The following is a 27781-nucleotide window of genomic DNA, read 5'->3' on the forward strand; positions in this document are numbered from 1 at the left end:
TGTATGTCAGCACAATTAAGGGGGGGGGGGGGGGTTAAGCCCAACTTGGTATTCATCGTCATCTGATTAGAGGCAGCTATAGAACATACTGGCTGACTGAGGGCCTAATTCCTCCAGGATGAGTCATAGTTCAATGACTGGGAGCAATAGGTAATTGCTGCTCTGTGTAAAAAGGGAAGGAAAAAAAACCTGGACAGGAGCAGGCTGGCAAGGCACAGGTGTGCTGGTGTCCCCCTCACTTCTCTGTGGATTTACATAACAAGCAGATTCTGACTCATGGTAGACACAGGAAGTCTGCAGACTAGGTGTGTGCACTAAAGACTTCAATGCTCACTGACTCTTCTGACTCTCACTGAGGCACCCTCAAAGCTCACACGCATGCACACATACACACACTGTGATGATCCACCAGTGGGATTCATAGGCTGGAGAACAGGCGGATGTTAAATTGAACCTGCAGAGAGGGAAGAGAGAATGATCATCTACATAGAAACTCCTTATGCATGCAGATGATGCATATGGCTATGTGGCTCTGTGGGCTAGGAAGCTAAGGAAGAGGCTTCGTCATTTGAAGCTGAGGTTTCTTTCATGGGTTTTAGTGCATACTAAGTTGTGAGTTTATTATTTAAATGTTTATTATGGTCAACCACAGGTGTAAGACTTTTTTTTTTAATTATTTTGGGCATCAGGTTATTCAAATCTGCTTCTTTTGTTGCTGTAAATAGAGGATACATTTGAATTTTACATTTAGAAAAGATTATTTTCTCTATTTTGTACAATTCAAAAAAATAAATGTAAAAAGGCACATCATAACTGCTGATTTAAGCAGCATAGCATCAGCTATAAAATAGGAAGAGAAAAATTTGGGGGTGCCTGACAGTTGCAGATAAAGACTGTGTGATGAATCAGTTTCATGCATAATGCTAGAGAGACACAGCAGCATCTCCTGATTGCTCTGTGGAAAAGACATTTAGAGCATTTCCATTTACAAGTATTAGGATAAACAGATCATTTCCCATGTTTAAAGGATATGTGCGTAACATCAGCTTTCTTGCTTTTGTGGCGGAAACTCCACCACAACTTGACTTTGTGAATTAACACAGTTAATGTTATTAAATCTGTACAAAAACAAAGTGGAAAGCAGCACTTCATCGTTTTTATGGAGGCTATATAGAATAAACCAGCGGTTGCTTGAACTCTGTATTGGTTGCAATTTCCTCCAGCTAATATATTGTCTGTTACAGAGATGTCTGATTCATCCAACCCAAAATTCACCAGCTGGGTTGGACCAGTGAAACTCTGCTTTCTGTCAGTGTAATGAATTTTACCCACACATCTGCTCCGTGAAATTTCTTAATATCAGAAAAATAAGTGAAATTTGACCAGTATGTCTCAGTTTTTCTGCATGATGCAGATATGGTACTGTGGTAAATGAAAGAAATCTGCCAGCACTACTCTTTGGGCTTACATTTTAAAATTACTCATTGCTCAGCCATTTACATAGTAGATAGTGAAAAACAAGAATTTATCTGTCACTGGCAATTAATTGTTTGGAAAACTGTTGCATTATTTATATTAAAAAAAATACTATTAAAAGCACAAATTCAGTTCAGTGGAGTGTTGGCCCAGTCCTATTTGGGCCGCCGAGGCTTATGTTTGATTCCCATGGTCTTCTAAATAAACTCCAAGCAAACTACAACTTGATGTTTTTACACCTGAAGTGTAGTGCACAAAACAAATAATAAAATAAAGCCTTCACGTCTGGATGAAGTGCATGAGGGTAAAACATTGTGATGTTTGTTGACAAGGTTACCTTTTCACTTCTGCGTTTTCAACTAGAAACAAGATTCTTGTTAGTGAGCTCCATAGATTTAAAAGGCATTATTTGTTTGCTTTGAAAATCTATTTGTTCCCCAGTCATCACACTCTTTAACCTATCGGGCTTTTCCTTATTTTTATTAATTAAAATGGTTCAAATAAAGTGATTTTACGGTCAGAATTAAAAAAAAAAAAAAGAAAAAAAAAGATCCACTTTAAATGGAAAGTCCTGAGTAGGGACGTGTACCGGTATCCGGTGCAATAAACGGTAGTAACCAGACTGAAAAGCAGCGCACATTTCGGTGCTTTTTTTTCCCTGAGATGTGATACACTTTGGATTCTAGCCAATCATTTTACCTTTCCGAGGATAGTAGGCGGGTCCAGGTACATACATTCTTTTAGAGCAGAGCTACAGATTAAAAATGCCCAAGGCGAAGCGGTCAAAAGTCTGGCTGTACTTCACAGCCAAAGATGCAAACTCAGCAGCCTGCAACAAGTGCTTTAAGGTGATACTGTGCAAAGGAGGTAACACCTCAAATCTGATGAAACACCTGGCGACGCATAGCGTTTTTTTTAAAGCCGAGAAATGCGCCGTATTTGATAGCTTGCTGCGAGACCTCACACCAGGCACATCTACTGCGGGTGTGGTGCCTGTTATCGGACTCGGAGTTAGCAACATCCCCCAAGAACCCGAAGAGTAGAGTCCTGGCCCCTAGCCCTGCCAGTGTAGCAGAAATGATGACGGATGATGATGGCAGCAGCAGCCGTTCTTCTCTGGGTCAGTAGCTTAATGTTGGTCGTGTGTAATTTACGTTGAGTATGCTAACCGCGTTATTACATTAATGCATGTAAGGTGAACTAGCAAACACCGTTGTAGTTACATGCGGCTGTCTTCTTGTTTGATGGCAGATACTCCCTTCACCCTGGCCAAAAACAATAAAGTGACCAAAGAAAAAGTGGAAAACAGCTAAACATGAGAGGTTTTTGGACAAAGTTTGTGTTTTTTTCCATTGATTAAGCACTGCTTCCAGCCAAGAGTGATATCATAATACCCTATAGCTGCAGAAAAGGCTAACATTGTTATCTTTTTACAAAAAAAAAAACAGCTGAACGTGAGAGGTTTTTGGACCAATTTTGTGCTCTCCATTCTTTAAGCACTGGTTCGAGCACCGTTTAAGCACCGGCACCATTTCAAAAGTACCAGTTTGGTACTGGTATCGGATAAAACCTAAACGATACCCATCCCTAGTCCTGAGTGTGATGTCAGTCTTCTAAATTAACTCTCATTAACACAGCTCTAAAGCCTGGTCATCAAAACACAAGCATTTTTTTAAGTGTTTGGAGTTTGCAAAAGCCTCCCCTGAGATGTCATATCTCAAAGCCTTTTATTGTTGGCTGCTGGTCCTGCTGACATATGTTTAATTATGTCTTTCTAAATGCTTATGACACACTGATCACCAGAGAACAGAAGGCACAATGCAGACTACCCGTTTAGGCATCAGGAATAATGTATGTTCAGTCGGAGGTGCAGAGTGTGCTGAAGGCTATGTGTTTCTCTCTGGTTTGTCCTTTTGAGGGAAAGCGGGCTATTTAAAGCTTTAGGGGAGGTGGAATAGGTGTAACATTGACTTGGCAGTGTAGGCTGCAAAGAGTTTGCAAAGTGGGACATAAGAGTGAGTCCCTCTATTCTTCCAGCCTCTCTGTATCTTTTCTTTTCTCCACTTCCTCTCCCCATCTCTGAGTGAGAACGAAAAACACAAGGTGCAAACCCAGAAATGTCAAGCCAATGTCAAGGGGACGGAGTCTTTCTTTTTATTAAACATCCAGCTCTTGCGTAATAAACTCTTTTCCTTTCCCCTGAGGCGATGCTGCCCACACAGCACTATGAAAGATGAGAAGCTATCCTGTTGTAGCTCACAACATCAACGCAAACGCTGCATTCCCTTCTCAGACAAAGACTGGCGGTCCGAGCGTGTCAGTGTGAGTTTGTCGTTAAATAAAGTCGAGTGTGTGCTGTTGGTGCGTTGTGAGTAAAAAGCCACAGGTAAGGAAGCTCACCTCGGAATAGATTTCAAGCGGCTCCGTAGCATCAGTTGTTAATGGTAACAGACCACATATAACAGAGCTGCATACATCTGACCTTATTGAGTAGGCTGTGTGTACGATTGATTATTTGCTTCACTCTGCATTGCTCCCGCCTGCAGCAATGTGGAAGTAAGACCGGATTATGACACCATTCCTGCCTCACCGAAAAAGACACGTCAAGCACACAGAAGGCTTTCTTTTTGTGCTTCTTAACTAGCACATAAATAACCATTAAAAGTGCCACTGGATATACCTGTTCTAGTCCTATATGCCCTCATATATGCCCTTGCAATGAGTTCCTGTTTTTAGAAGAAGGAAAAAAAGTTAAGGGGAAGTATTTTAAATACGGGCACACTAAATTTGCATTTGGAAACTGACAGAGAAGTTCTACATTTAGGTAAACTAGGTTTGTACCCTGCTTTCCTTGTGGCATCTGGCAACTGCTTTGCAACGTAGGCAGAGAAGTCCCAACTGAAGATATGTGATGAAAGCAAACAGAGTAGGGAGAAAGCAGAACTGGGGCTAGAGAGGAAGAACACAGTGATGAATGGTCTGTCCTTTATGTAGGACGAGGTGTCTGCAACTTTTCAGTAGCCCCAGAAAGCAAACTTTCTGCCTGATATTATTCTGGGTCAGGAAGCCTCAGGGGTAGATGAGAAGCAGAACAGGCCTGGCCTGTCTTTGGCCCAACAGCACACTGGTCTGTGTATCACTTAGTCCCACTGTGTCTTCCCGAGAAGCTCTGCACGTGAGCTGAAAAACTGACCAGCCTGGTCTCGGAACAAGCGTCACATGGACTATTTGTCAGCCCAGGCACCTTTAGGTTTATTTAGAAGCTGCTGCATGTTGAATTTTTCCTATTTTAATCTAAAGTATGTGTTGTAAACCACGAGCAAGGACGCGGTAACAGAAAATCAATGACAGCCTGCCACCTGCTTTAAAATATAGTCCACCTGCCATCTAGAGGACATGAGCAGAATGAAGAGAAAGCACAGAAACTGACTCTTTGTATGATCATATAGTATCTTTTACTTTGTTTTAAAATTATTGTCTTGTAAATAAACATAAGAAAACATTTAGTACAGTACAAAGTCCAAAACACTGATTATGTAGATCAGTGCAATCAGTGATTCATGTTTCAGTCCACGTCTGCAGATCCGCTCCAGCTCAATGAGTCTTATACAAACATGGATTTATAAAATACTTATCATAGGGACTTAAAATATTAAAGACATAGTTTTCCACATGTTCCCAGTAGCTAGTATATTAAGTACAGTAGTTGAACCTTTTGGTCCCAGTAATGAATGTTTGTACAATCATTTCTTTTTCAAATCAGTGCAAAAGGCATAGAAACTACTTATTCACTTTCATCTCCACAATACAGTACATGGCAAAGCAATAGACACTATTATACATATAAAGTTACTCCCTATTTGATGCAGCCTGTGCTTCAGAGCATATTTATGGAGATCCAGTGCAAGAACAAATGTTGAAATTAAGGCATAAATAATGCATGTTTGACTAAAGATGAGGCCATTTCTGAGTTAAGCTGACAGGTGTTATTATTGTTTAAGCCTCTTCTGAAGAATTCAACATATTCAAAATATTGTTAGTAATAAAACTTGGAAATAATCGACAGCATTTCACCACAATTTGGAGGAGTGACGCTGATCAGCTGCTGGGGGAAATACAGGTCACATTATTGTAATGTTCCACACTGTCAGGTATCTGGGCCAGTGCATCTCGTGGTTCTCAGCATCACACCTGCTCTACCAGCAGGCAGGGAACACTTGGAGGTTGACAAAGTAGGTGATCATGTCCCTTCTCAAAGAACACAATGTCTTCTTTTCTTCAGTCCAGCTGGCAAGTTATAACTTGTAAACCTGCAGTAATAAAACAGTGTTTGTTCCTCTTCGCTGTGGTTTCACAGTCAGAAGTTTTTTGAGGGGCGCAAGTGTGTAGAAAGAGAAAGGCAGACTTTTCTTTCAGCTTATTCTATAAAACTGTGGCTTCCTCCATGGCGTTTGCCCATCTGCACAAGGAAAAGATTTTAGATCAGAAAAGAGTCATTTTAGTCTGCACCATCTAACAATAACCAGCGCTATCGGGTGGCTACGTTATTCACTGAGCTAATTTTATGTCTTATATCTCAGTTTTTAATATTGGTCTATCTTGGCCAAGAATGGTAGCTTTTCTGTCTTCTCCCCAAATTTGGTGCTATTCATGCTTAAATTGAGTTGAAGAATTGCTGTAGATGGTCTGTGGGTTAAGGTCAAGTTGTTCTCCCAAAAAGCAACAACCCGTCAATGCGAAGCCATCATTTAGTTATTTTTACTGGCAAAGACACTGTGAGTTCCCAAGATCAACACCAGCACCCATACAGCAGTAATGCTTGTTGTGTTTCAAACTGAGTCAGGCTAAGAGCTGCGAGCCTCTTTCCATTTTATGGGCTATCAGGTAAATGTGCTTCTCACCTCTGGGCTGTGTTGTTATCTTCAGCTTTGAAAGTGTAGTACAAAGTGTTTTTGTGGTACAGCTGGAAGACATTAGCCTCTTCATCTCCCCTCTGCTTGTCAGGCAGCCTCACTGTGAAACCCAACAGAGGTAAACTCTCTGACGCTACCTTCTCCTGCAGAAGGAAGATAAATCAGAGGAAACTAAACAGGTTATCACATACAACACTTTGTTATTAAACCTCGCTACTGCAGTCTGTATAGGTGTAAAATATGTGTGGTTTAGGTTAAAGGGGAGTGCATATTTCCCCTCACCTCTTGGGCTCTGTAGGTGTAAAGCACCTTGTCTTTTAGGAGGAACCACAGTCTCTTCCAGTTCCTTTTGCTCTTCTTGCTTCGCTGTAGACTGCCACTGATTGAGCCCTCCTCCGACACTGTCACCTGTGTAACAATGGCAGTTTTACTTAATAAAATGGCATAGCTGTCACTTCATGACCAGCAATTCATTAACCTTCATAATGCATAGACTCTGTTGAATTTACCTGTGTGAAGGATGCAGTGCCTTTCCGATGTCTCCAAATATTTGGAGGATGAATGTTCTGGAACACGGTGGAGAGCGGACGACTGGAGCGGTTTGACCGAGGGCTAGTCTGCCCTGACATCACAGCAGCATCTCCGCCTGTGGAGAGAGCCCACACTCTTTCAACCAGCGTGAAGGACAGCTGCTAAATTACAACCCAATCAAATGAGAACTCACAGCAGAGGCATATTTGTTGTGACTATGAAGACGTGCACGAATAACGATGAAAACTGCACAGTAACAACTGTGTGAATTCAAGTAATATACTAATGCGATGATAACACAATCACATTTATTATTTTGTCTGACCACTTACCTGTAACAGGTAACTGTACCGTGGTGCAGCTGACAGTAAAAAAGCTGTTGTACATAATAGCAGCCCAGGAGTTTTATCTTTAATTTAGATTGTTTATTTTATTTTCCAATAGTACAACTTCCTGTCTTTTCCAAATATACATTTCAAAGATCCTGAGCTTCATTTCTTTATATTTTGCTTCCAGACTTCCAGAGGAGCCAGACTTTCTTGATTTTTTGTTTTTTGTAGTGGCTTTGAGCGATAGCTCTCCAGGCTTTCTCACAGTCTTTCAAAGTTTTTTGGATGTTGGCAGCTTTTTACTCAGTCACATCGACGTTCTTGAACATTTTTGAGAGAATTTGTTAATTTGTTTGTTTGTTTACTGACCTATGAATCACTTAAGCATACAAAGACACCTAACTGAAGGGATGAACCAGCAGTTTTAAACAATATTATAAGGTACATATTTCCCTGTATTTTCCTGTTTGTTTGCACACGTTTCACTAAATCAATGCATCTATTTCAGATCTTCTGGCAAAATATAAAGAAAGGAGGGGCGACTCAAGACTCTTGCCCAGTATTGTACCTTTGGTAAAATAAACATTTTAATCTTCCAGCTCTGTTTGACTCCACTCACACTCAGTCCGAGCATAAAGTTAACTAATCAAAAGGACCTGCATGTACAGGTGAAGACAAAGGAGATGGTTGTCAAACATATGGCTCAGTGCCCCAAAGCGGCCTGCCAAAGACTCCAATCCGCACCGTCACATTTTCGATTGATTTTCTACTTTTAACTGTATTTTCAGAAGTTTTACAGCCCCTATGGGGGCATTCGTACTACACCACAGTAATCAAGTAATAGGTGAACATTTAAATGAAAGAAATGTTTCACATTATTCACTTATCTATAATAGAAAGTATTAAAGTACATTTCAATTTAAGTATTTCTTTGTCATGTAGAGAAACTGGGACATGTTTTTGAAATAGCACTTCTTTTTCTTATATATAGATACCTGAGGGATTTAATGTGTGATTAAACTTCTTTATACTTAAAAAAAAGGGGGAGCTTCACTGTTCTAACCCATTTGAGGTCAAAGTCGACTGCATGTGACTCATGATGTAAACTGAGTTTGAAATTCTTAATATATGATATTCAAATGTATTTGAGCACATTTTTCTCACCTCTCTTCTTTAGCTCATTGTAACAGTGATCACACACTTTGGCCATGCGATCTTTCATGTACTTCAGAGGGTATCTGTTCCTGGAGCAGCTCCGACAAACAATCTGTGACACAAATATACGAAGGAACCACAAAGCGCATTAAAACAAGCTCTAATGACGATTAACACTTGCGAAAGCTACAGTTTGCTGCACCCTGTCTAAACCGTAGATTTTAAACTATCTTAAAGCTCAGTGTTTTATTTGTATGTGGCTCACCCGTCCACAGCCGTGGCAGTGGTGTCTGCGAAGAGTGAGACTAAAATCCGAGGTGCAGTTCATGCACATCATCACTTGCGAGACGGGAACAAGTGTGGGAGCCTTCTCTCCTAGAGTCAGCCGGAGGCGATCTCTGGCCTGGCACACACACACACAGAAGCACACAGATATATCAGTGTCATTGTGGTTGGTGTGATTAAGCATGACTGAAGAAACATCATTAAAGTATCAACACAGTTGTTTGGAAGCAGGGTTTGCTCACCTCTCCAGAGCAACTGCTGAATGTCACAGAGCCTCTCATATGCTCAGTCACAGCGCGATTAAGAGTGTAAAACCAGTCCTCTCTTTCAAAAAAGGAACTGCAAAAGATACAGACAAGCTCAAAACAAGCGCTGTTGTTTCAATTCAACTAGACACCTAATGTGATAGTATCCACTTTCATCTCTTTAGTTTCAAAGGTTTTAGACTTCTTTGGTAGCAAAATCATTGTTTTTTTTCCCACCACCATCAGTACCACAGATATTATTGATCATTTTTACAGGATGCTCTATATTGTGACCCACCTTGCAGACAAAGTGATGGATATGTCTGCTGCCTCTATCTTCAGTGCATTTTGGACATTTTCAATAATGGGTTTACTGACCTGAGCAATCATTCAAGATCAGACATCCAGACATGAAGAAAAAACGTACAAGAAATTCAAACACATTCTTGAAATATCCATGTGCTTTTATGGATGTAACTTGCATGTAAGCTGGCGATTGAGCATTACTGACTCTAATCTTAAGACTGACCTTCAGCCCAGTGAGGGGCAAAGTGTTTTTCAGTCTATATTTGCCATCCTGCTGAGGGTAGGTGTAAAGAAGCACGTCATTCATCTGACAACAGGCAGACATGAGACACAGTTAGTGAGTGCAGATGAAAGGCTTTGTTAGAAGCATAAAAACAATATTCAGCAGTTTAAACAGTCAGCTGAGCAGTTCATCGTTCACGTATATGCAGCTTTTCTCCAGTAGGCGTCACTCTAATGCAAAACTTGACCACCATGTTCACATTTAAAAAAAATATTCTTTTTCCTTTTAATTATCAGCAGTTTTCTTGCACAAAGTAAAAACAGTCACAGTGTATTTGAATGCTTACAAACAATAATTTCTCATGCATGAAAACACAATCAGACCCTCTTCTAAAAGAAACCAATAATTGATTTTCACTTCATTAGGATCTTATCGGTTAATTTGAAAAATGGTAAATAAAACTGTGCACCCTCTATGTAGGTTGCGTCTCATGTGTCATGTCCCCTGTATGTTTGCCCTCCAATGAGAACACCAATTACATGCATAGTTTGACAGTAGAAGATCGTTTTTAGATTCATCTCCTAACAGGGAAAGTTTGCCTGGGCTTCCAATGTGTTTTTTTTATGAAACAATATCCAGCAGTTTGAAATACCAAATGTTAAAAATTTTCAATAAGGAAATCCAGGATTAAAGTTGTGAGACAACCAATAAAAATATGCAGATTATTATTTCATGTCTGCAGGGAATCTGTGAACTGATAACTTCTACTTATAAATGTTTATGATTATACATATGTGAGATATTTGAGACAACAGTTATCAAAGTTGGTGTCAAATTGCATCATTAAAGTTTTTATTATTTTTCCAGTACATAATTTTATTTACTGTCCCTCTGCATTTTAGTACCGTCTTTGAGGAAACTGCCAGCTCCTGCAGTCTTGTTTTATTATGCTCTCCCCAACATTAATCCCAATAAGCTTGGAAATAAAAGTTATGCTGTGATGATTATCAATATTCCTCCAGAAGAGACATTTACGAGGTTTTTTTTAGTGTCAAGCTCAGACCACAAATTTCAAAAACACCACAGGAGGGAAAAACAATCCACCTCGGTCATGCTCTATGGATAATATGCGAAGGCGTTTAATTTCCCAACCTCTCTTGATTGCAGTATTTCATATTTTATATCTTTGTATTGATTTTTCAAACTGAATTTTTAGAGTAAATAAACAGAGCAATTGTATTAAGGTGGTTACTAAGTTTATGCTTTCTGTTTCATAAATGACATCCTTCTCTACTCCTTTATCATCTTATCGCATGAACTTAATAAGGATCAACTGAAGGAGCTAAACGCATGCTAGTCTAATATTTACCAAACACAATTAGCCTTGTAAAACTCTACATGGATCGCTCAGTTTTTAAGGAGCTCTTGTTGACCTTCCCTGTGCTGTCAGTAAAGAACTGGCTCAGGAAGCCAGCATTCAGAAACATCCTGTCAGGAAACCCTGCTCTTAATAGCTCAGTCTGGACATGGAAATAGACCAGACAGAAAATGCCTCACTCTACATTTTACACCTTTAATAAAAATAAGTTCTAATTAAGCAAATAGCACACATATCTTAAAAAGTTAGCATAATAAGAGACTGGTACATGAGTCTTTAATATCAATGTCTTGCAAACAGGAAACAACATTTACCAAAAACAGATGGCGGGGCTGTCGACTCTTCCTGCTGACCTTCATCAGCGTGCCCTCCTTCACAAAAATCTGACGGTTAAAAAAAAAAAAAAAGATTTAATCAAACCAAGCATTTCACAACTCATCAAATCCTGACACAAAGAGGGCATCTGCGGTAATTAATGTTATTTAACCAGGCGGTGTGGGGATTCCCAGCTGAATGATTGTGTAAAGGGCAGCAAGGAGTGGTGCAACACAGACAGGGTGGGCTGGCAAGTTTTAAGCAGAAACAATACTGTTATCAGACACATACCCTGCCAGGCTGAAGCAAGTCCTGCTGGCCATGAACACTGTACTCTATGTTGACCAGACGCAACAAGTTCTCCTGAGAGACAGAAAGAAAGGAGAGGGGTGAGACGCCAAAATAAGAGACGGATGGATGAAAGGGCATTATCGTCATTTTCCTGACAACATCAAGATATTTTTATATTTTGTCTGACTCCAGAGTGGCGCTATCTCTTAAATCAGACAAACATACCATATATGTTTCGCTTTAGACCATGCCCAATCAAAAATGTCAATTTGCCAGACATGTGACTCCAGCTACACAGTTGTAGCTGGATGCTGATTTGAGTCTCTACTTATGACTCTTATGACTATGAATGTTTGATTTAAGATTTCACTCTCAGAGCGCAGCTACAGCTTTGAAAAGTGGGGAAGAGTGTGCCCAGTTTCCTGTCAGTACATCCAGCAGTTGTCAACTAGGTCTATAAACCAGTATCATTGATTGTACTCCGTTATGAATTTTGCATTTGTGTGTGTGTGCTCTTAATAAGATTTAAAAAAAAACTGTGATTCTGCATCACAGGTGGTGTTGTGTGTACAAGAGTTAATGTGTGACCCTTACCCCGTGTTTTAGGCTGTCATTCACTTGATCTGCGATGTCAGACATGATTACTACGGCAGCTGAGTAAAACAAACACAGACAGAGGGTTCAGGGTAGAGACGTCAGAGAGGATTGTTTGGTTTCTTTCTGCAATATCATAAAGTTAAGGTGTTAGTACTATTGTGACTTGGCATAAATAAAGCTGAACTGGATTTATTTCATTTCAGTCACGACCACAGTCACATTAAAGGTTTGTATAACTGATGAGATCTTTTTTCCTTGTTTCTGTGTGCAAAGTGATTAAGTTCGGAGTCTGGAAGTGTCTGCATGTTTGGACTAGATGGCTCCCTTACGGGAGATACAGCAAGAGATAGTGTTGCTTCAACGTGCCTTCTCATGAATTACACATTACTGTCTTCAGGCAGAAAATACTTCGAATGACTCCTCGGTGGGTTACCACCAAAAACAAAGAAATCTAAATTAGCTCTCTCATGGCCATTTCTACATGTCAGATGAGCACGAATAAATTCTTTCTAAACACACAGCCACAAACAGAAGCTGGCAAAGCTCTCCTGTGAGTAGGACAGAGTGTGAACTTTGCAGTGCACACTGCTGCCTGCTCTTGTGATATGTTTACTGTACCCTGAGTGTCTTCATATTCCTTGGAATCTGGAGAGAGATTGTTCAAGTAATCTGCAAGAGAAAGGAAAGAAATGAATTCCTCCAGAAAGTAAAGAAGACAACAATGTTGAGTAAGATATATTATCTAAATACTGTAGGACGGACGCTTTGTCCTGATTTAATTAAAATTTGGCTCACCCGTGAGGAGCATACGATACTGAGCCACACGCACGATGACCCGCAGAAGCTGATGTTTAAAGGAGGCATTTTCCCGAGCTGGATTTTTCTCCTGAGACACACACATATTTGTTATTTCCTTTAATCACAGCTGCCCTTAAGGGCCACGTTTACTGCAGAAGCTCACATGAACACAAGTCAAACAATGCCAGAGTGGTTAAAAAGGCAAGGAATGAAACTGTCCACAAAAAAGAGGACAGCTGTATCGACACACAAGCTATACAACCTCACAGGAGCTTTGAGGAGAAACAGTCATATTTTAAATGTGAACAAGGGCCAATAACCCAAACTTGAGTTTGGGTGTGTGCCTGAACTTGTATTTAGTTATTTCACACAGACACTGCTAGCTACAAAAATGCAAATCTTCGTTAGTCATTAGAAAGACTTGGTTCAATGCTACTGTTAAGAATGGGGCTCGGCAAGTACTGAAGGTATTTGCCCAGTAAATAAATGTAATGGACAGTGTAACATATTTCTGTTTAGAGTATTTTTACAATAATTTGAGTTTTTCACTTTTTTAATTCATAGTGAAAAAAACAACAACTATTCTATCAGCAGCCTCTTGTTTTAAAGGGTAGACAAAGAAGCTCACTGTGTTGGCATTAATGCACAAAGTAGAATCTAAGGACTTTTAAATGCCGGTGCTCTTAAATTAGACAGAGAAAACTGCCCAGCTCTGCAAACTTTTACTGCCAACTCCTCTCCTTAGTGGTCTGTAAAATGGACGGAAAATATTGAAAATTCCTCTGTCCATAAATAAAACACATGTACACTGTGCCACTTGACGTTGATCTACAATTAACTGGCATTATTAAAAAACATAATACTTTGAGTAACCAAACCCTGAGGAGAAAAACAGCAAGAACAAACTTGAGACTGACCTGCTCTGAACTCTAAATAACATGCGACTGAGAATAAAACAACAGCTGTTTAAAAAATTCTTATAATGCGTTTTTGTTGTGCTTATCATTTTTCATACTCCAAACTTATCAACTTAAAGGCTTTCCTATCTGTTGGTCTCTGGTTAGACAAACACATTCCTGTGTCTGCTTGTTTAACTGAGGCTAATTATAACTGCAGCCTTGGAGCTAAAATTAGTCGCTAATTAATTTGTGCCTGTGTTGGGAAAGTTCAAAAAGCCATTGGTAAATGCAATCAACATAAATTTTAAGAAAGATTTGGTGATTAAATTGTCATTCTGAAAGATTTTTTAATGTCTTTATTTGTCTTTTGGGTGCCATAACTGCTCCTTTTTTGGCAGATGAATGTAGCTGCTGCTTGAAATAAAATGATGACTTCTAGCTACTTAGTGTCTGACTTTTCAAAGCCTTATGTCTCTATTTCTTCTCTCTCTGTCATATACACATGTACACACACATATATGTATATAGAAATCCATAACTACTTAGACAAGTATCCTACATTTAAACATCACTAACGTTTTTGTTTTTTTGAAACAGTATAGGTTTTCTACTTGACTTCTTGACTATCCAATAATGTCCTTATAGTAAGAAAATGCAATTATAGCTGTGCAGCTTTCATTGAGCACAGCAAAGACCATTTGATTCTCAAAAACATCTTTTTTCTTTTTTTTAAATTTATAGTTCATTTTAACAATATGCCATTTTGAATTTGGTGCTACCTTTCACAAGTCAGTTAAAAGAGCCTGTCATAGGTCATACCTCAAAACGTTGAACAATCTCCGCAAAAGCGGGCGATGTTCGGCAGCTGTCCTCCAGTAAACTCATGCTCCGATCGTAGTGGCCGATGTAGGTGGTAAAGACCAAAAACTCTGCTTTCCTGCTCAGGAATATATCCGCAATCGTTTGGCTGTCCTCCCTGAATGAACAAACAGAGGTGAGATCATGACAGAGAAGTACCCACTGCCCTTAGATTGCTTTCTGAGCAACACAATAGAGGAAGAAAAAGGTTGGAAAGGATTTTTCTTTTTCAATAATAGCTTGATGTGTTTTAGGTGTGTGTGTGTTGAAGTATTTCCTGTTTAACAGTAATGTATGCTGTCCCATCGCTCACCAGTGTTGGATTCGATTCTCTAGCTCAGTAAGGATCGTGTGGTGCAGGGTGTAAACATCAGGAAGCTCATTAAGAATCTCTCGAAGTCTCTCATCATCCAGCGCAGGTTCCCCATGGTCTCCTACTGTCGACCGAACAGCCTCACGAAAGTCCTGGCACATGGATGAGTGTGGAGGAATTAACTTTATGTCACAGTTTAGGTTAAAATATTACTTCCAGTTTCCCAAAACCACGCAATTAGCCTCCAACAATCCGTCCCTTTCTCCACCATAGATGGACTCTCCCACAGCAGGGAGAGCATAAGCTAATATATCAAGGAATCTCATCATCTCTTCAAGCACTGGAGTGGTTTAGGTCACTGGTTATGCCCTATACTGTAGCAGGAAGCAAAATGAAAAAAACAGGGTTTGCTCCTGTCTCATTATCACAGCAGAGGTGCTCCACACTGTTTCAGTGGAGCTACAAAGAGGACAGCAGAAGAAAAGTGTACTTGTGCTAAATGAGTGTGGTGAAAATGAGCTTGTGAATGAGTAACTATGGTCTGAACACACAGCAAAGCAGACGCAGGAATAAAGGTATTAAATATAAACCTGAGCTGTAATGTTACCCGTACTGAATATCTGGATGCATACAGGAGATATAGAGTGGGTTGGATAATTGGAAAAGGATATACATGTATATATATATATATATATATATATATATATATATATATATATATATATATATATATATATAAACTTCACTTACTTCCTGGAGCACCTTGAGGGCTTTAACATGTCTGTGGGTAGATAAATAAAGCCACAATTCAGCAGGATAGTACTGGGAACGAGACTGCTTTTAGCAGATATGCTTAATAAGAAATAATATGTTAAATAGGAAACTTACGTTCTCTCTGAATCCACCAGCTCTTTGACGATGTAAAAGGCTCTGGATCGACCGTCAGGCTGTAAACAATCATATTATTTACTTGGAATAAGCCTCACGTTGGGAGAAACTAAAGCATTCTGGCGCAGGTTCAAATGTAGCTGGCTCACCACTCAACATCATCTCCAAGCAGCAATCAAATTCTAAATAATGAGGACAGCCCTGTAGTAGCCCATTAACCTCCATTAACCTGCATTAAAATGCTGGCACTGGAGGGCATTTTTGCAGTTGGCCAAGGTGAAAAAAATCTGTTTACTCTGTGTTATGTTACTCCCTTCTTACAATACATCTTCATTTCTACCAGTCCTTTGGAGGTAAGGTGACTTCTCTGTAAAAACAATTAAATAATTAAGTTTTATTTCTGAGGATGGAGGGTTTTCTAAATAAGAGTAGGTGAATAAAAGGCTTAGTGAATGGGGACTTCTAAGCTAAGTATGTTATGGACAAGATATTTAACATTTTGTTGTAGAAATCTGTTGTTCTACCTATAAAAACTTTTTTTCTCCCCTCAGCGTGCATGTAAGGAACCCAACCTGTCTGTCATAGTTGTTTTCTGTCACTGCCTCGTCTTCCTCAGAGGTGCGTCCTTGGTCTTCTTCACCCATTGTCTTTCTCCCATCTTCACCCACCGGATTAACCTGTGGGCCAGCTGCCAACGCACACACGTTGTATGCTTCTGTATAGGCACTGTGGGAAGCAACAAAAAAAGGGGTGGCTGGTGTGAAACAAGGCAGCGTGCTGGATATACAGTCCAAAAAAATGCTACAGAGTATATGCACACTCTTAACAATGATGACAAAAATTCATGTAGCATTTTATTGGTTTCTTTTGCACTGAATTTGGTCAAATGGAAGTTAAAATTTCAAAAACATGTTTAATAATATCGCTCTTGTTGGCTTATTTTTATGAGGCTGTACCTCATTTGGTTTCTGGCTCATAACACTGATGTAACAGCCTCATAACTACTCTGCCTAATTTACAGTTTTGATTTGTTGAGAGCAAAAATATTTTCAAATCACACTTTTGCCTGGTAAAAAGGATACAGAGACTTATTTCATCTCAAATTCTTCCAAGTCTGATGTCACAGGCCTCATAGTGTTACTGACTAAATTAAGTAAATGTGGGGTATTATTTAAGATGGACAATAGTCCAGAACGTAAGGGGTTTTATGAAGATATGGAGAGCAGAACTTTAGCACCTTAACATAAATACTGAATACAAGGACACAGAGCTAACGCCAAAACAAAATAATATTTGCCAAGGACCATCTTAAAGCTCACTAAATACGACATTTTAACCTATTTAATCCACAGAAAAGTGATTGCTGTGACCAAAACATTCCAGCTGTCTCTGCTTTTTGACTTACAAGAAGTCTGGATAAACTTACCTACCTTCAGGATCCGTAATTGTTCTCATCATTAATCGACAAAAATCAAAATATATGGGGAAAGTGCTTGTTCCTTCTTATTCCTTAATAATAATATATCCACAGACACTTTGTTATAGACACTGGTTCAAATGCTCAACAATGGAAATATCCAATCAGCCAATCACATGGAAGCAACAACAAGTTGACCTGCTAAGGTTCAAACTGAGCATCAGAATGAGAAAGAAAAATGATTTAAGTGACTTTGCATGTTGTTGGTTTTTTTTTTTTTTTTTTTGGTGTCTGTTAGACAGGCTTGTCTGAGTATTTTAGACACTGCTGATCTACTGGGGTTTTCCCGCCCAGCTGACTTCTGCATTTACGAAGAATGGTCCAGAAAAAGAGAAAAATATCCACTGAATTGCAAAAATGGATTTTGGTGCTGGGTTACAGCACCAGAAGACCACACAAGGTGACACTCCTGTCAGCTAAAAACAGGAAACTGAGGCTATAATTCACACGGGCTCACCAAAATTGGACCATAAAAGATGGAAAAAATATTGTTTGGTCTGATGAGTTTTGATTTCTGCTGTAAGCTGCTGCTGAAAGCATGGATCCATCCTATCTCGCATTACCAGTTCAGGATGATGGTGGTGGTGTAATGATGTGGGGGTTAGTTAGCACCTTTGTGTTTTGGTAGGTCTAAAGACACCCATCATGGATGTGCATCTGTCAAATCTGCAGCAACTCTGTGACGCTGTCAATGTCAATATGAATCAAAATCTCCAGCACCTTGTTGTTCTGTGCCACAAAGAATTAAGGCAGTTCTGAAGCTAAATGGGAAATCAACCTTGTACTGTACCTAATAAAGTGTATATTGCATCCCCTTGGTTGAAAACCACTACTCTAGCCTTAAAATGTGTCATTTCATTTTTTCCCCCACACTTTGACCAAGTGATTCTATAATATGAGCTTCATTCATGTGAGAATAAATCAGATGAATTTTATTTAACCATTCAAATCATCTTTATGCTTGACATTGAAATATCACTATAATAAACATAGTCAGTGTTAGAATTAAATGTGAATAGATAAAACATTGCAGGTCTGCAAAAGCCAATAAACTGATTCCGAAAGGCCCGCGGTGACAACTGTACCCGATCAGGGACACATGTTGGTATTTTATGCTATGAGATTCCCTTCTGCGGGGAGCCCAAATGAATATGCTAATGTCTGCCGCTCAGCGGGGAATGTAAGCTATGCAAATAACAACACATCCTTAAAGTTACAGTGGTGATGCAGTAGTCCTCTACGTGACCAGATAATTGCTTTGCCAATCTTCCTGCCATGTTTCACTCCAAGCACCGGTGGATTAAATCCCACTGAGATGCAAATTAGCTACATATGAACAACATATGTGAGCAGTTCAGATCTCTGCATCACACACATTAGAGCTGCATGGCCCATTACTGTTTACTAGATCAAACTTTGAATGAGATACCACAAAACTGCACGGACAGTCTCTATATTAGGCTTTTATATCACTGCCAAAGAAACTGCCTCCATCTCTTCACACACTCCTGCCACAATGTATGACGTCTCAAGGCGAAATGTGCAGCGATAAATTACAGGAGATAAAAAATATTGTTTCTATCTTTTTCCTCAAGCAAGGTTCCCAATGAAAGCTGACTGGAGAAAAGACACCAATTATCTCCAAACTATCTGTTAATATGGCTCCTTCAGGCTATTGCAAAATTAACATCCTCAGCCTCTAACTCTACTGTCCATTTGGAGAACTGTGATTATGCTGGCTTTATTCTGTAGAAGCTGAAACACCGTGCAGAAATCATATTCATGCCACTGTTTGTTTAGGATTAACATTAAAAGGTCAATTAAGCAATTAATTAGTCATGCATAAAATAATAATAAAAAAAATCAGCAAATAATTAAAAAAACAACTGAGTCATTAATTATTTTAAAAAGTTTTATTTCGATCCATAAAATGAAAAAATCTTGTTACTGTAGCTTCTTAAATTTGACAACTTTGCTGATTTATTGAGGTTGTAGCTATTCACTGTTTATGTAGTATTTACGATGGAGTTTTGTTAAATACTTTTTTTCCCTGTTTTGCTTTGACAAATAAGGATCAACTGGATTAAGTAGATTATTAGTACTGTTATTTTTAAAATCGTTGTTGTTTTGAAAGAGAACTTAAATCGCTGACCCTGCTAGACAGATACAAAGTCAACAGGAACTGGAAGGGTTTATGGGTTTGTTATAAACCCCCTTTGTAAGAATTGAAAGGGTGATGATTCTTTAAAAATATAAATTATATATTCAGTGTTAAACTTTAAGCATTATATACATGGCTGACCATTTTTTCCCAAAATAATTTTTCTCTTGAAACAATTTTAACGTTACATGAGTCTCTAATGAGCCTCACGTTAATTTGCCTTTTCCAGTTAATTTGCTTTTTATGCACCTTGACCCTGCAATTCTATCATTGTTATTAATTATTAATTTACATCTTAGCACTAGCATCATCATTATTATTATTAACATCATTAGTGTTAATTTTGTAACCCTTTCTCTTTCTGTCTCCAAAAAATCAAGATGGTGACGATTATATTGTCAAACCGGGGGGCAACCTCTGTGAATGAAATATGAAGTCAGCACATGAAGTGGCAAAAACTGCAGTTCCTCAAGACAATGCTTAAAGCTTTCTGCAAAAGACAGTCAGCCCCTACAGGCTCACACTTTAAAATGTCCAATGTTACAGGACAGAAAAACACATTTACAGTCTGGTACTAAAAACAGTTTCAGCATCTATGGATAGGCAGCTGGAGCCAGTTGGGTAGGCCTCACCCTAGTTCAAGTCATTAAACTGGACCTCCCAACTGAGTGTGCATTTGTGTGTCATGTTTGTGCAGTTTGAGCACTTTTAATGTGTTATCTGACTGATATTTAGCTTTATTGTTAGATAGACCATTGCAGAAGTCTGTGCTTAATTAGCTGGTATTACCTGGTACAGCTTATGAAAGTAGCTTGCTCACCATGCTGGCTATATGGTAACTAATACCATCATTTATCCATATAAGGGAATAACACAGCAGACAAAAATGCTAATGTTGATGCTTCAAAATGCAGAATTTATAAGTTACAGTTATAGAGTCAGGGTGGCTTTTATACTGTCTATGTACCAAATACGAGGCTTCACAACAGGACGTCATGGAGGTATCTTTTAAATAAAGTCTGTTTATTTAATTTATTTGTTGGGTTTCAGCCTTTACTTTAATAGAGCAGTGGCGAGAAGACACTGGGAGAAAGACCAGGGCAGAAGACATGCAGTAAATGGCTGTGGGGCATAATCCAACCTAGGCCTCTATACTAGGCTTATGGCATTTGGGCCACTTGCTCAAATCACTGAGCTAAACCAGTGTTTGTAACCATGATAAGAGAAAGCAGCAAATGCTCTGGTTTTTGTGTTTGTGTGCATAAGTTACCTGCCTGGTCTTTGCTTGAAATTTATCCCTTAGGTCATTTTCACATTTCTTACTTTTTTTATTTATCATTATTTTAAAAAATATTTTGCATTTTTTGGCCAAAATAAAGATTCTTGATGAAGCCACCTTGGGCTCTTCAATATTGTCTTGGGCATTTTCACAGTTCTCAAATGTGTAGTAGATAAACAGGTTAATTTACTGTATTAACTCAAGCTGCAATACTATGGGGAGCCAGTGTGTGTACATGCAAGTGAGCACAGTCTCCATATAAAAAAGCTGGAATTTAAACAAGTCCCTAAATAATAGTATCCATGTGTAGTTTAAGGCACCAGAAAAAAAGTTTGCCCAAACCAGAGTAATAATGCCATACAACATGTTCACATGTTCACATGTTCATCATCAACTCAAGGTGTGTGCAGGTTGATTTATTAATTTAAAACATAAAATATTTAAGTTTATAGACTGTAAAATCTTCTTGTGAGGAAAATATATGAAAGGATGAAGACATCAAGCTGTTCATTGATGACTAAGAGTCGGAAGTACACCTGTAGGTTTTCCAATGGTTGATTTTAGGAGTTAATTTTCACAGAAATGATATAGAGTATAAAATACAACGGTCTGAGTCAAACCACACTGTGTCAGCCTCTTCATCAGTGTATTATAAGCCCTGCTGTACAGCTTTGTTTGCACATATAGTATAACCTAAATGGTGAACATGAGCAGAGGGAAGCTCTTTGGTGAACAACTGCTGACTACAGAACACACTGAGATTGTATCACTGCCTGTTGTTTCTGAATGGCTAGAGACGAGCAATGACTCCAAAAGACTCTGACTATTAATCATCGTGGACAGCCTGCATGATATGGGCACAGCTAACAGGAATGTGGGGGTGGGGGGTAAGGGGGAGGTGGGTTAAAGTCAGAGCCGCCTGGCTGATCATACCAACAAACAGCATCCCACTAGGGACACAGGAGGCTCTGCCTACAACATCAGCCCAAAAGGACCCCATTTTCTGTACCTAAAGGGATGATTTATGAATGAAAACAGCCCGTTTTCAATTACATCTTAAGCCACTACCCCTACACCAGCATTTCCTCTTCTCCCACTCAACAAGCCATGACAAGACAAGTTTAGTCTTACTGCAAGGTAAGAGGTAAGCTTCCTCTTTACATACCTGCAGGGATCATAGCATCAGGGGGGTCTCTATATAACAAATAATGATCATTCCAAGGACATTATTAAAGTGACAATGAAGTAATAAAAAATGGTAGTGGCAGGAATCACTAATATGATGCACAATTGCCATGCGTGTTAGCTGTTTGGCTTCTTGGTCTTTTAGTAAGACACTCCACTGCTTTGGTGCTGATGGATTTATTGCAAAAACTCTGGGATGGACAGACATAAAAATTGTTGCAGAGATTCATAATCTCCAGACGGTGAATCCAGTGTGGAGCCCTAACTTAGATAACATGTCTTTCTTCTGATAGCATCAACACGTCAAATTCGAATTGCATAAAACCTTGCGTGTGATGTTTAGTGGTAATAAGCAATTACCAAGATAACATTTTAAACCAACATTGTTATTGTTTTTAGCAATGTCATCATTCAAGGCAGTGCTACAAGTTTTGGTTCATTTACATACCTTTCTGTTTCCTCTTCAAGTGACTGAGTTTTTTTCTCAAACCCAGGGAGGCTGCTCATGTCCACATAACCATCTGTCTCATTGGCAGCAGACAGCACTCGACTGGGACGGACAAAGAAGTCTGTGAGAGGTATCTGCCGAACAGGCCTCCGCTGCGGCACCGGGAGGTTCTCGTAGTCTGAACTGATGGCCGGAACATTCTCGTAGTCAGAGGTATCTGTGTTGGGGACAGAGATGGACCGAGGCTTGGTCAGGGGGAGAGGAGTGAAAGGCACACGAGAGCGATCCTCGAAGGACTCCACCCGGACAACGCTGCGATTGAGGAAGGCCACAGTGTTCCCTTTCCTTCTGCTTTCCTTGTAGAACAGGAAGGGAGAGGCCGGCTCAGGTGAAACTTGTAGTTTGCTGACTGAGCGTGAGTTCAGCTGCGGAGAGCTGTTTATGCTGCTTCTATCTAAATCCAGTAGTCTGCTGGGCATACGGTGGCTGGACTCTGCTGAGAACGATGGTTTGACATCGACCGCGGGCTTGTTTTCTGTCTTCCGCCTAAATTTAAGCATGAGAAAGCGCTTAAGGGAGGACTTCTTTTTCCTGTTTTTCTCTGATGAGTCCCCCTCAATGAGAAGGGAAGGAGAACTCTTTGTAATAGGCCTCTTAGTGATGTAGGCCAGCTCAAATGGAGGAGGGATATCCACTGCAGATGTAGGTGTGGATAGGGCACTGGATGAGAGAGGGGAGCGCCTGGAGAAGCTTTCAGATGAACAAAGGGCACCTCTCTGTCTAGAAGATCCTTCCCTGTAGACACACAGAGATGAGTCTTGGCCCTCCATGGACAGGGAACGGGGGTACAGGGACAAATAATGGGGTTTTGAGTAACTTTTGTGCCGTGTTGAGTTTAACATGGGGCTGCTGCTCATTGCAGGTTGTCCAAATCCACTCGTGTAGGGCTTCTGAAGAAACTGCACTCCTGTATCCTCCACTTTATTAGTAATGCGGTGTGACAAAGAGTGGGATCGAATCCCGGTCACTTTCCTATCAAAAGGAAAACCATTTTCCACATACAAACTTTTCCCTGGCTCCTCGTATAGATGCTCATCGCTGATGTCCTGCTCCGTGTCAGTGGTGTCATCCAGAAAGGGCACAATGTGGCCCTCCGAGTCATCGTCGTCTCTGAAGACGTCAGAGTCGTTTGGGGACAAGAGCTGGCTTCCTGAGCATGAAGAGGTCAGTGAGGTATCGGCATCTGTTAGTACTGAGATGGATATCTGCCTGAACCTTGGCTGGAAGTACAAATGATTTAATACGTCTCCCACTGCATGAGAATTATGCTCTTCAGTTTTGACAGGCATCCTTTTCGGACATATCCTTACCTTGTTTTCATGAGTGTTGTTAGTGTAATCCTGAGAACCCAAACACTCCGTTTGTATATTTTCGGCTGTTTCCTCATATTTCCTGTCTGATACTCCATGGCTGTTTAAAGAAGAAACTGTACTTTGTGTGAGCGCACTCTCTAGTGGTCCACAAGTTTTGTCTTTCCTTGGCATCAAGTCTCGGTTTATAAAGTCCTCCGAAGAGATGTAAAACGGCTCATAACCTGGATCGCCTTCTAAGCCAGTGTGTCTCTTAGCTGCACCAGAGATCTGTTTCTGGTCGTCAGGAGTGAAGTCATAAAAACGGGTGTGCTCTTGGCTTTCACCTTTTTCTTTAATCTTAGGGCTACACCTCAGCTTTAGGATGTTACAAGTGAAACCACAGTCAGAGACTGGTTCTACTTTCTCTTCAACTTCTGCTAGAAAAACACACTTGTCATCAGCCTCAGTTGTGCTTTCTTCACCCAGGACATCAGGTTCATCTGTACAAGACTCAGTTAGATCGTCTGCTGTATTTGCATCCTCTTCAATTTGACGCTGCTTCTTGTTCAGGTCTCGACTTTCACCAGAATAACAGCCTGCCTCCTCATCGATGCTGTTAACAGAAAAGTCTCCCACAGAGATGCCATCTGTGTCGGCCAGCGCCTCACCTGCATCGCAACCTTCAGCATCCATGTCCTCCGTCACGTCTGTGTCAATCATCTCCACTGCCTCCTCCGAGTCAGCCGTGGGTCTAGCATCACTGATCCAAAGTGTTTCCAGGGAATCAGCTTCCTCTGTCACAGCACTGTCAGTTAATCTCCAGTCCTCATCCATCTTCAGAATCATATCTTCATCTTCTTTTTCCTCCTCTGTCACATCTCTGTCCTCCAGCCCATGTGACCCCAATGGTGAGTCTGTTTGTGGTGATTTGAGGATGTAGGAGTTAAATGGTCGCTCCGTTGGCAATATGTCTATAATTGCTTTGTTTAGACCATTCTCTGTCTCGTGCTCCTCATCAGCCTCACCATCTGAGGTTACCAGGCTGCCATCACTGCATCCTCCCTGGCTGCCATTTACCTCTGATGTGACTTTAGGTTTTGGGGCTATAGAAGGTTTAGGACCCCTGGCTGCAGACAGAAGGGGGGACAGCTTGGCGTGACAAACAAATCTTGGCTTGGGAGCAACAGAGGGCTTGGTGCAGTCTGAAAGAACAACAGGAAAAGGAAACTGTAAGATTATGCGCTTTAAAATAGATTGCAGGTCATTTGCATTGTTTCACTGTGACCTAAAACTGATTAAAGATTCACAAATGATAAAACTTTGAACCGTTTGTAAGAGTCATATTTAGCTGTGCACATTTTCTTCACAAAATCTGTAGAATATTTCTTTGTAAAAATATATATTTCCATACATGAAACTGACAGTACAAGCCAAGATAGCTCCTCCAATTGGTACAGCTTGGTGGTGTAAGATTATAATAAAAGATGCTAAATTAGTAATGTATACTTTGATATTCTTCAAGAAAGAATTGAAGGGAATTCCCTGATTCACTTCCTGTGATTCAAGCGAGAGACACTCCTGTCAGGCTGCCTGTACTGCTTTAAGAACAATAGGTCACTTTACATGTCGCAAAGGACAGTGCTAATAAATCAGCACATGTACTTCATGTGTATTCAATACATGAATTACATCAATACATTATGCAATGCACAATATCAATATAAAGGAAGTGTTAAATTAAATAGGCAATTATGACAGTTGCCTATAAATAGAAAACATGCAGTTAAAGATTGATTTGAAGTTTTCAAATCCCAAGCGAGCTTCATTTTTGCTAAAGCGCTCTCTTTTCTTCTATATAACCAACACCATACTTCCCTGTAAAATCAAGAAACACTGGGTAAAGGCACACTTTGATTTGCTCCATATCCTGTTGCTACCGCTGGAGTCATTCATTTACGAAGAAAGGAGTCAAAGTGAGACTCCTTTGACTCCTTATATAGGAGTCAAAGGCTATCTCTTTAAAAAGATGAATCTGTAAGATATAAGTAACTGTAAACTTCGTATGTCTTCTAATTTTCTAAAAATGTCGAAAGTGAAGCAGTTCGTGGCTCGAGGCAAATCGTCTCACCTGTGTTCATTTTTGGAAAGCGAGTATCTCCAACATCTCGTCCGCAAAATCAGTCAGGACACAAAAAGTAATAAAAATGGAGCAAACAGCAAACTCTGTTGAATAGTCTAAGCAGAGAGTGAGTGAGTGTGCCTCAACGCAGCCCTGCCTTCTGGGAGGGAAACGCTGCCCAGCTGATCGCTCACTGGTGCGTCCTGGTGCGCGCCGGACGCGATTGGAAACTGGAATAAACCGCACTTGAGGAGAATCCCTGCACAGCAGCAGGTCCAGTCAAGTGTTGGAAATGTTACAGTCCGCCTACAAATGAAATTCAGCGATGATTGGTACTTTACTGTAATCAGTAAATATAACAGGGATGAGATTAAACGGAGTGACGTGGATATTTTACGTAGACAGTCACTCAATTTATGTAAAAGAAACATAATTTAACGCCTGTTCACGAGGTGGACTACACACAAAAACGATAATTCTGGGAAAATCACATATCACATAAAAAAAATCACATAAAAGCAAAAAAAATAAATAAATAAATAAATATATATATATATATATATATATATATATATATATATATATACAGTGTAGTATATGATGATATCATCATATACTTTCTTATAGTTTCTATTTTTAGCAGTTACAAAGTAACCAAATGTTAAACATTATCACGAGATAATAAAACATGCAACAAAGTCATGGCTTGCAACTTATGGGCGTTTTTTTAAAGTTGTTGTGAAACTGAATGTTTGATTTATTAGTGTCAAATCAAAGCAATGACTGGATAATATTCTCATAAAACAGTTTTTCTTAGCAGCATAAAATAAATTTGACATTTCAGAACAGCTCTCTTGCATTGATAAACCGGCTTTGTTTCCCTGCACGCCCATCTGTCCGTCTGATTGCTGTACAACAGGCTCCTTTTTTGCACAACAGGAAGCTGCTCTCCCATGTTTCCTGCACAGCCCAACTTCACATCCTTAGCAGCCTATGGACATCATTTAACCCCTCAGTGCATTTTACTGTGACTCACCGGTGGTGAAGTAAGGGGAGTTATTTTTACTAATCAATTGTAGTCAGCTGGTGAAGATTTATAACACCAAAAATATGTGTGTGTTACAGCAGCAAACAGCAGGGTTAGGGGAGTGGCTCAGTGGGGGATAAGTCCAGCATGCGAAAAAGGGGGGAGTCAAGTAACAGCTGTTTTGACTCAAAAACACATAATTCACATCAAACAGAAAACAGCAAATGAATTTATCTCTTTTTCTTTATTAAATATCCTTTTTTCATATCACAAAACATGAGTGAAATTAGATCACAAAATGCTAGAAAGGCTAATCCAGGGCAAATCATATGTAGTAGACTTTGTGTCTCAAGCATTTATAATGGACATTTCCTTGGCTGTTATCCCATTGTACATATTTAGTGGGTTACAAGTGAGCAGAGAGTTTATGTGGCCATGCAACACAAGGATGAATAGCCTCACATTTGATATTCTTCTGCATCACACTTTAAGATCAAAAATCAGTCCCCCGACAATGCCAGTCAAACAAACATCATGTGGTTCCACCTTTGACCCTGATTTTGTTGGTGCAATAATTGTGTTTTCATATTGAGTCAATAAAGGGGGGAAGGTGAGCTCTAGCACCAAACAGTAATGACAGATCCGCTAAGAAAAACATGTTGAGGATGAGTGGGTGTTCTCACACACACACACACACACACACACACACACACACACACACACACACACACACACACACACACAAACACAAACACGAGCGCACACAATAAAATAGGGTAAGGCTGGTGATGCTATTGTCAGTCTAAAGTACAGAGCCGAACAAACAATGAGTTAATTTGTCCCTCAGTACTTTGCAACTTCCCCAGTCTGTCAGCATCTGGCTGTTTTCCAAAACAGCTGGGCACAGCAAGTTTTTTAACAAAAATTTAGCAT

The 27781-nt window shown here is 39.8% G+C and overlaps 1 protein-coding gene across 2 annotated transcripts; it reads right to left on the bottom strand.

Annotated features, from left to right (window-relative positions):
• Positions 1–1915: 1915 nt before the first annotated feature.
• fgd5b (FYVE, RhoGEF and PH domain containing 5b) lies at positions 1916–26151 on the bottom strand. 2 transcript variants are annotated; one of them, XM_085159420.1, is made up of 21 exons: positions 25831–26151; positions 22351–24904; positions 16373–16526; positions 15801–15859; positions 15663–15693; positions 14913–15064; positions 14561–14717; positions 12840–12930; positions 12663–12713; positions 12042–12100; positions 11448–11519; positions 11156–11224; positions 9464–9547; positions 9233–9312; positions 8932–9028; positions 8670–8807; positions 8414–8516; positions 6899–7035; positions 6699–6797; positions 6378–6532; positions 1916–5935 (listed from the first exon to the last, which is right to left on the bottom strand). In XM_085159420.1, the coding sequence occupies exons 1-21, from the start codon at positions 25838–25840 to the stop codon at positions 5899–5901; spliced, it is 4389 nt and encodes a 1462-aa protein (XP_085015546.1). In that variant the 5' UTR covers positions 25841–26151; the 3' UTR covers positions 1916–5898. The 2 variants fall into 2 exon arrangements, with proteins under 2 accessions (XP_085015546.1, XP_085015545.1); XM_085159419.1 differs by having other exon boundaries at positions 6672–6797.
• Positions 26152–27781: the final 1630 nt, after the last annotated feature.

Source organism: Neolamprologus multifasciatus, chromosome 5 (assembly GCF_963576455.1).
Source record: "Neolamprologus multifasciatus chromosome 5, fNeoMul1.2, whole genome shotgun sequence".
Lineage (NCBI taxonomy): Eukaryota > Metazoa > Chordata > Actinopteri > Cichliformes > Cichlidae > Neolamprologus > Neolamprologus multifasciatus.